The sequence below is a fragment of the Pectinophora gossypiella genome, chromosome 27 (assembly GCF_024362695.1).
Source record: "Pectinophora gossypiella chromosome 27, ilPecGoss1.1, whole genome shotgun sequence".
Classification (NCBI taxonomy): domain Eukaryota; kingdom Metazoa; phylum Arthropoda; class Insecta; order Lepidoptera; family Gelechiidae; genus Pectinophora; species Pectinophora gossypiella.
Genome location: NC_065430.1, coordinates 4,863,520 through 4,873,888, shown reverse-complemented (window position 1 = coordinate 4,873,888; position 10,369 = coordinate 4,863,520). Strand labels below are relative to the sequence as shown.

The 10,369-nt window shown below is 38.4% G+C and overlaps 1 protein-coding gene across 1 annotated transcript; it reads left to right on the top strand.

Annotated features, from left to right (window-relative positions):
- Nucleotides 1-5,940, top strand: LOC126378743 (zinc finger protein 43-like). The gene is made up of 3 exons (XM_050027123.1): nt 1-1,363; nt 4,260-5,035; nt 5,881-5,940. The coding sequence occupies exons 1-3, from the start codon at nt 1-3 to the stop codon at nt 5,938-5,940; spliced, it is 2,199 nt and encodes a 732-aa protein (XP_049883080.1).
- Nucleotides 5,941-10,369: the final 4,429 nt, after the last annotated feature.

The following is a 10,369-nucleotide window of genomic DNA, read 5'->3' as shown; positions in this document are numbered from 1 at the left end:
ATGACAGATGACGATGGAGCAGAAATAAAATTAACAGTACTAAAAACTCCCATTTGCCTCGAAAATCTTGATGTTGAATACGAGGTTAAAACCAAGAAAGACATCATCAAAAGAGATCGTAAATTAAACCAGAAGAAAGTAAGAAAAGAAAAGATAACAAGAGATGTTTATCGAAAGAAAAAAGAAGTTAAAACTTTAAAAGTAAAGAAAGGAAAAGACGTAGATGAAGCTAAACATTACAGAATGAATATCAGTTTACTAAAAGAGCCAATATCTTTAGATGACATAGACTGGGGTGACGAAACAGAAGAGAACGCACTGGGAAGCGAAAAAGCGGTAACATTCAACGTAAAAACAATCCAAGGAACTTTCACACGAACTCAGAAGAAAAAGAAGGAAAACTCAGCAGAATTCGAAACTTGGAAACAAAACGCTTTAACTATATTTGAAAACTCATACGTCTATCCTTTCGTTTACGCCAATAATAAGTACAAATGCTTTGCATGTTCCAACCCGTTTTTGAATGCAAATGTCCTAAAAGACCACACGCTAAGCGAGCATAGCATAGAAGATATAAAACATGAACTAACAAATAGAGTCAGAGACAAGAATCTTAAGGTAGATGTCACATATTTACAGTGCAAGAGTTGTTTACAAACGCTCCCGAATTTACAATCGATGAAGCTCCATCTCAAAGACCATGGAAAAGAAATAGACCCATATTTCCAGGATAATATAATCCCTTTTAAGTTAGCAGGGGATACTTTCGACTGTCAGATATGCGGAGAAGCTTTCCTGAAACTGAGACTGCTAGTGATCCACATGAGTAGACATTTCAACAACTACAGTTGTGAAATCTGCGGTTCGGTGTTCATATCTTTGAAGCATCTTAAGCGGCACCACCAAACCCACGAGTCTGGGAGTTTCCCCTGTGATAAATGTGACAAAGTCTTCAGTAGCACGGCGAAACGGTCCATCCATATGAGAGGGGTTCATCTGAAGCAGTTTCCAAGACGCTGTCCCATTTGCCCTGAGAGGTTTAACTCCAACTATCAACGGACGAAGCATCTACGAATTGTCCATAACCAGAGCACCGGTTTGTATCGTTGCGAGACCTGTGGACGAGAGTATGATCTGAAGTATCACCTGCTTGTTCACATCAGGTCGGTTCACCTTCAAGAGCGCAACCAAGAGTGTCCCGTATGTCATTCTCGATTCTTCTCGAAGTATTGCCTGTCGAGACACATGGTGATTCACACAGGGGACAAGAACTTCAAGTGCGAAGTCTGTGGGAAAGCGTATGCAAGGAAGAAGAACCTTCGAGAACATTGTAGAATGCATGAAGTTGGAGCGGTCACTTGTGGTGTGTGTGGGAAGCATTGTGGTGACCAGGCGGGTGTGGTGGCTCATGTTAATGAATCGCATGGTGCTGGGGTGTGCTATTTGGGGAATAAGTAAAGAAATAAACACTGGTAACAAATTCGTGATAGCCCACGGAGATAGACCGCGTAGTAGATGTAATACGTTTCTCGTAGATATAGATTTTAATATTAAGTACGCACTTACATAGAAATTGGTCCCGATTCTGCAGACGCCTCCTAATTTTATTTTAAGTTATACCCGTCATTTTCTTATCAAGGAAAGGGACGGATGATTGTCAACGAACAAATGAATAACCCGGGTGAATAAAATGGGAATCTCGCTGGTATGCAATCCGTTTGACGTGCTGTCGGGTTATTGACGCCATCTAATTTTATTTAAGTTATACCTGTCACTTTCTTATCCGTTGAAAAAGAAAGGGACGGGTAATCGACAGGCATAAAATTTATGGAATACACGTCAATTTTCTCCATGGCTCCTAGAATTTATAATCAGGTTCCAAAATCAATTAGAGACATAACATGTGATTTGACATTTAAATAAATAATAATATAAATATAAATAAAAAATAAATTCATTTATATCTTTAATAGGGCATGCATAATTAGTAGAGAATTCTAATGTTAAATTAATTTATATTTGTACGCCGACTGGCAGATCACAGCGCTCTAACCTATATATATGTATAACAACCTACTCTACCTGTGTTTTACAAATAAATCAATTTGTATTTGTATTTTAAGCAGAAATCTAAAACAACCGTTTAAAAATTTTACATCGGCCCATAACCCGACAGAGTTAAGTAGACAGCACGTCAAACGAATTACATACCGGCGAGATGCCTATTTTATTCGTCCGGTTTATTCATTCGTTTTAAAATTAACTTGTTGACCGTCCCTTTCCTTTTCGGCGGATAAGAAAATGACGGGTATAACTTAAAATAAATTTAGGTGTCTGCAGGAATCGGGGCCATTTTTTCATTACACGGTTATGTACATAGATAATTATTCCAAAATACAATGTAATGGTAGAAGCATACAGGGTGTTAGTGAAAACGTAACGGAAAATTTGAGAGATGGTTCCAACCATGATCTGAGATGAAAGTATAGAATTGAAAAAAAAAGTACAAATAATGTCATGAATTTTCCGACAGGAAATTCCATTTGATATCAACTCAGAATGATGGTCTGAATCATCCCCCTCAGTATTCGTTACGATGTTACTAACACCCTGTACACGTCACACTCCTAGGTACAGGCCTTCCCTCAAAGGGGTATGGCACTCCACCACGCTGTCTGGCCAAGTAGTTAATGCCATCTGCGGCAAATCTACAATAAGTCACGTCAAAAAAAAAACCACCACGCTGCTCCACTGCGAGTTGGTGGAGGTGTTTGTTTTAATTAATTTCAATCCGAGTAAAAATTGAGACCACTATTTTTTACCTGGCTTGATATGTTATGTTTACAAAAATCACATATGAATGTGAGGTGACGATAAGATAATATTATTAAGTATACCTAAGTCCTAATGCACTTACTTACACTGTGTTGTAAACGTTGTAAAAATAGTTTTAATGATTGTCTGAATGTTCCTCAATCAAATCAAATATTTTTTTTTGCACAAAAACAAAACATACAAACATGTTTAAAACATCAGCTACAGCTACAGTAGAATTGGGGGCCTTATTGTTCTAATGCAATTCCTTCCAGGCAACCACTAGCAGGGACTAGCTATAAAAACATGGATGGATACTACAGTTAATTATTATTGCGTATGGCAGACAAAAATAAAATATCCTGCGTGGATCATATATCCAGCTTAAGCTCCCCTAACCAAGTCTCTGCCGCATCAGTCACACAATGTATGCCACCTGGGAACCAGAACTACGTACTTAATACGCACTTCTAAGTACATAAGTACTTAATATTAACCTAATAGTTCTTATTAAGTACTATTTCTAAACAGTGATTCAAAAATGACACCATGATGTCATAAACTTTGATTTAGATTGAATATCACATCATTTTCATCTGGAAAATTGTTTTATTAGGTGCCTATATCACTACTTATATTAAGAACGAATTGGAATATAAATAAGTAAGTACTTTACTTTTCCTACATCATTACTTCACAAACAACTAAAACCACAAAAATATAATACGTAGATATAGCAGATTACTACGTATTTTGCGCTTAGATACGATACGAAGAAATACGAACTTAATATAAGAACGTAATATACGATTCCAACGACCCGATTACTCCAGCCATGGAGGCGGCCAATCAGCTCGGAAACAAAAAGGCCCTGATACCGACGCCGCGGGCGTGGTCGACGATTTCCCTCATTCTAAGTCATCGCTATAAGCTCAATATGATCGATTAATTCTTTCTTTAGCGGGGGCGGAAGGCAAGAGGGAAACCACTGCCTTATTTGTCCCTAAAAAGTAGCATGGAGAATGCTACACCGACAAGAGCTTGACTCTTAAATTAGTGATGAATTCTGTCTTTAATCATCTCAGATGACGCCCTGAGCCAAGGTTCGTTCAGGCCTGTTGTCTTAAATTACAATACAATACAAAAACACTTTATTGCACTTAAAACATATTAAAAATACATGGTTATAATTAGATATATAGTAAGTACAGCAGGCGGCCTTATTGCTAAGGTAGAAATCTCTTCGAGGCAACCTGTAAGTCATAGGAAATGAATTTAATAAAAAACGTAGCGGGATGAACAGTGCAAAATAAAAAGTGTAAGTAAGTGTAAACTCTGTCCGGCCAAGTAGTGAATGTCATTTACGGCTTTAAAAATGCAAAAAATGCACGCATTTCTAGAAGAACCAGAGAGGCAAAGCAATAAACAGTGATTTTCTTCCCCAGGACTGCAGAGTTTGCCAAACCAGCGGCCGGGCCCAAGGAGCAGTATTTGGCAAATGACCATATCGGAACGGCAAAACGCCGCGACGTTCTTCGAATACACAACCGTCAAGCCCTTCTTTTACCAACAAGCCAATTTCAAGTGCTTCTACTGCAATGAGGTCTTCCCGGAAATCCATTCCGTTCTACAACACACGGCGTTCCATGCCACCCCCGATAGATCCGCGCTTTTGAAGCAGCATTTGCGTAAAGGGAAAAGAGTTATCAAAGTAGACATATCTGGCTTAAAATGCAAGATTTGTGAGCAGAAATATTCAGATCTCGATGACATTCGGAAGCACTTAGCAGCAGCTCATAAGAAGGACTTTAATTCAGCGGGCAACGGTCTGATGGCCTACAATTTGAGCGTGAACAATGGTCTACTCTCCTGCCACAAGTGTGAGAAAACCTTCAACTCATTCTTCCTTTTAAACAGGCATATGAACGTGCATTTCAGCGTTGTCTGCGAAACCTGTGGGTTAGGGTTCATGTCGCACCAAAGGCTGATCAACCACAGGATTGTGCATCAGAACGGGATCCATCGCTGCGAGAAATGTCAGGAAATCTTCCAAACGAAACTGAAGCTTCGCTACCACATCTTCAAGAAACACGAAGTAACGAATGCCAAGAAAATAAAGCCTCTAAAATGTCCTCATTGTCTGGAAAGATTCGCGGAACATTACAGAAAGATGACGCATTTGAAAGAAGCGCATGGGATCACCTTTACCTTTGAATGTCAGGTTTGCAAATCAGTGTTTCCGACTAGGAGGGCTCTGACTGAACACACGACGAAGCTACACACGCAAAAGATTCAATGCAAAGTTTGTAGCAAGTGTTTCGGAACGAAATCGCTGTTAAAGATGCATATGAGAGGACATACAGGGGAGAGAAACTTTTTCTGCAATATATGCCAGAAAGCGTATATGCACGAACGGACTTTGAGACAACATATGCGTGTTCACGGACCTGTGTGGAAGTTTACATGCTCGGAGTGTGGAAACGGGTTTCAAAATAGAAATGAATATAATAAACATGTAAAACAGTGGCACCCCCAGTGGCAATTCAAGACGATTGTGAAGAATTTTGGCGCCGATATTATGAATTGAAGTTTTAGTCACATTTGCGATGTTTAGTAGCGTTAACGTTTAGTAGCGTTAATTTAAGAGCCACGCTCTTGTCGGTGTAGCATTCACCATTCTTGTCTCATCATCATCAGCCCATTAACGTCCCCACTGCTGGGGTACGGGCCTTCCCTATGGATGGATAGGGAGATCGGGCCTTAACCATCACGCGGACCCAGTGCGGATTGATGGTTATTAACGACTGCTAATGCAGCCGGGACCAACGGCTTAACGTGCCTTCCGAAGCACGGAGGAGCTCGAGATGAAAACTTTTTTTTTGTGGTCACCCATCCTATGACCGGCCTTTGCGGAAGTTGCTTAACTTCAACAATCGCAGACCGTGCGCGTTTACCGCTGCGCCACCGAGCTCCATTCTTGTCTATCAAAGGCCAATTCCTTCACTTCCTTGTAAGACACGACGTTCACCTTCTTTGATCTGATTGAAATTCGTTCATTTGATGCAGATATCTGATTCACCTAATTGTCTGGAATGTGACCGGATTGAGGATGTAACCATATTATAATGGAATAATGATGATAGAGAGATGAGATGTACAATCTGAGTTGATAACAAGTGGAAATTCCTCTCGGGAAATTCATGAAAATTTTAATGCTTTTTATATTTTCAGTTTAACAAATTCCGCTTGATATCAACACAGAATCATGGTGTCTGAATCACCCATCCAAGTTTTCGTTACGATGTCACTAACACCCTGTATACTACTTATAGGTAGTAATTATAATTATTTATAAGTAAGTCATGCATTTTGGTTGTGAATATTTTATACTTTTTTATAATAATATACTTACCTACTTAAGTGTGTCATTTAGTTATTAATATACAAACCGCCTAATTAATTAAAATAAAATTGTATATTAATAATTATTATTTTTAAGTAGCGTCTGCGTCAATAACATATCATCACTCCTGTATCATACAGAGGTAGGCAGAAGTGTATCACTACATAGTATAAAACAAAGTCGCTTTTTCTGTCCCTATATCCCTATGTACGCTTAAATCTTTAAAACTACGCAACGGATTTTGATGCGGTTTTTTTTAATAGATAGAGTGATTCAAGAGGAAGGTTTTTTTATATCTTTTATTTAATAAAGGACTTGGTACAAGAATAACGACCATGTCGTCCTCCCATTAAACCCATTAAACAGTAAATAGGAATTATTTTACATGATAGAAGCTTATTAATATAATTGACAATTTATTCAGTAGCTATTCTACTTCCAATACCTAATTTTACTAATTTGTAAAGTGATCTGGCGTCCTCGCTAAGCGGATCTGCCAGAGCACAATTGCAGCCTCCTACCTCAAGAGGAAGGTTTGTATACATATGTAAATCACAACCCACACGATAGAAGAAGATCGGAGACGATTATATTAAAGAAATAACTGCATGGGTACCAAAACTTAATTATCAAAATGACAGTATTTATACTAAGTAATGTAAATCGATGAAAAATAAATATACTTAAGTACATGTATATCGAATTTAAAACTTTTCTTTATTTAAACTTCTTTCAGTTCTCGAATCGCTATTTATCCAGGTATCTATAATGAGAAAAACCTACACTACACTACTATTTTTTCAATAATACGGCCCCACGCACGCCTTCCAAAACTCCATAGTCCCGAGATATGGAAACGACATACAAATAATAATAATGAAAGAATAAGAATAAAATAAATTTATTGCCAGTAATTCAAAAATGTTACATTAGCCGATATTTCGGCATTGGCATCGTATACACCAGAACGCGTACAAAAAGTAACGTGGGTCGGCTAGATAGGTGGCCCATCCAGTGAGTGGCGAGTCACCGCCTGCTCATTTTTTCCATGTTTACCAACATTGGTCGAGCAGGTGCCATAGTCTCCATAGCTCCAGTATCCCAGTCCACTAACCCCCAACCCAATAGCCCAGTTCCCTTTGCTCCCATAATCTGCAATCGCCGGTTGGTGTCACACCACATTTAGATTCAACTGTCTTAAGGGGCCTCTACGTGTTGGCTTCGGCCCCACACACGCCTTCCAAAAGTCCGGGACTCCGTAGGCCCGAGATATGGAAACGACATACAACATACATACATAAACAGCCTATATATACGTCCCACTGCTGGGCACAGAGCATACTCCACCACGCTGCTCCACTGCGGGTTGGTGGAGGTGGGGTTCCTCCACCAATGACATACAAATAATAATAATACTCATTTATTTCAGCCAATAAAGCCATAGTTCTAGAAAAAATACAAAAAAAAATATAATTATACAGAATAAATTAAAATAAAAAGTAAAAAATTAAATATACAATAAAATAAAATATTAACCTACATAACCTACCAACCTACCTACCTTAGTTTGTATTTGTGACGTACTTATTGTTATATTAATATTTACAATACTTAAATTTATACTTTAGTAAAAAATCAACCTACATAATTATAAGGTTTAGTCAATGCACGTTACTTTTTGTTCGCGTTCTGGTGTACACGATGCCAATGCCGAAATATCGGTCAATGTAACACTTTTGAATTACTGGCATTAAATTTATTTTATTCTTATTCTTGAATTTACGTCATTTAGCAAGGTGATGACAAGAAACTACAACAGTGCAGCAACAAATCTTTTAAATCAATCAGGGTACATTACAAGTTATTTAATAACTAGAGGAACACATTCAATACCAGACATTTTTATCATTTAGGTAGTCATTAATCTTATAATAAGCTTTTTTACGTAAAGTAAGCTTCACATGAGCTTTAAATTTATTTTCTGACTTATTATCTGGTAACATAACCCCAAAAAAGATGAATTTAATTTACTTAATCTAGAATTTTGAATAGCAATTTTATTTTTATATCTATTAACCCTAAAAACATAACATGGCAGACTCCGCGGAATTCCACTTTCTATGGTCCCAAGTCCCAACACACCACTTTCGCTTCTACCACATAATCAAATCATTTAGGTATTTGAAAGAACACAAAGTTAAAGATGAAAGAAGCCCCTCAAAATACAGCCTTTTTCGGTTAGTTTACGGCCACCGAAATATACCTCTTAAAAATATCGAAATATTTAAAAATGTCGTTTGCATATAACCCAAAAAATAATGAGTTTTATGTGGCCTCTAAGAGGTCACATTCACAGGGCAGGTGTGGCCAATTTAGTTACTCTCCTGTATATCCGGGGCTGCCAGCCAAGGTCATCCCGTCTTGGTTGATTTTGCGATCGCACCGTCCTAGGGCCGCCACTGTTAAAGCTCTTATTCTATGTAAAACAGAAAAATAAGTAAATAAAGCAGTAAGTAGGTAAATTCCTCGTCAATACCTAATACTAAAAAGGACTTTTTGGCGGGAACGGGACCGTTGCTTTCTTCATTGAATAATCTAAATAATTAATACGAAGTGGTGTTTTGTGGTTAATGTTCGCATTAAGTTAGTCGGAAAACATTCGCGATAGTGTTATTATATCGGAATATTCAATAAACAAAGTGTACTTACCTATCTATTTTCGCTTCGTATCAACAAGCCGCTTTATAACTTGAAAATTTATGCGGTTTTGAGTTAATTCGTTTGGGGTTCGGAGTAGGAGTCTGTTCCGAGGGTGGGGGCTTAGGTTTCATCATTCATCGTCATCACCTTTCATCATTCCATTAATCATGATCAAGAAAAAAAATACATAAGACATGGCTGTATGGGCATAGTACCCTTTGCCTTGCCCTTCGGGGAAAACCAAAACGAAAACTAATTCTAAAAACAATTTTGTATCCTCAGGGCCTCAAATGGAGGAGACGAAAAGGCGTCAGGGCGCTCTGTCAAGCATCTGGGAGATGACATTGTCGGAGAGAAAAAACGCAGCCCACATACTACGGCACACCACCGCCCGACCATTCATATACTGCCGATACTTCTACAAATGCTTCTTCTGTGGCGAACAATTCACGGATTTAACTGTGCTTCTGCAACACACTCTTAACCACGCCATGCCCGAATACGACGCCATTTTGAAAAGTTTACTCCCGAAAGGGAAACGAACTGTCAAAGTTGACATTTCTAACCTCAAATGTAAAATTTGCAAAGAAAATTTTGTTAGTTTAGACGAAATTCGACAGCATTTAATTAAAGACCATTCGGTGGAGTTCACCGAATCGGGGAACGGTATTATCGCGTACAATTTGTCTTTGAAAGATGGCCAGTACGAGTGTCATTTGTGTAATAAGATATTTCAAACTTTCATACTTTTGAATCGACATATGAACGTCCATTTTAGCAATGCGGTCTGCGAAACTTGCGGCGCGGGGTTCATGACTTACCAAAGACTTTTACAGCATAAAGAAATACACTTACCAGGAGGTTATCCTTGTAAAAGATGCGATAAAGTTTACACAACTAGTTCTAACCTCAAATACCACATAGAGAAAGTACACGAGGGTTCGACAAAGAGTCGAACATTGCGATGCCCTCAATGTTTGGAAAGGTTCTCGGAGCATTTCCGTAAATTGAAACATTTGAAAGAGGTTCACGGGATAACCTTTACTTTCCAGTGCGAATTCTGCAAGTCTACATTCCCGAGTCGAAGATCTTTAACCATGCACACAAATAAATTCCACTCTCAGAAGACTCAATGCGAAATCTGCCGCAAAAGTTTCAGTTGCATAACAACATTGAAGAAACATATGGTTTGTCACACTGGTGAGAGGAATTACGTGTGTAGCCTTTGCCAGAAGTCCTATAGGCATCAGAAAAGTCTGAAACAACATATGAACACGCATACAAGTGGTATAATCTCGGACTGTATCAGTTGTTCTGATTGTGGGCACAACTTTTCGAATAGGAATGAGTTCAATAAACACGTCAAGGACTGGCATCCGAGAAGTTACTTTAATTTTGCTTTGAATTGAAATTCAGTAATACACTTGTATTCCAAGATGGTTAGTGGCTCTA

Excerpts from the sequence above, each read along its gene's own strand:
- LOC126378743 (XM_050027123.1), top strand. The coding sequence starts at position 1 with ATGACAGATGACGATGGAGCAGAAATAAAATTAACAGTACTAAAAACT. Across the intron at positions 1,364-4,259 it reads AGTTGGAGCGGTCACTTGTG|GACTGCAGAGTTTGCCAAAC; the intron begins GTGTGTGTGGGA and ends TTTCTTCCCCAG. Across the intron at positions 5,036-5,880 it reads CCTTTACCTTTGAATGTCAG|ATATCTGATTCACCTAATTG; the intron begins GTTTGCAAATCA and ends CATTTGATGCAG.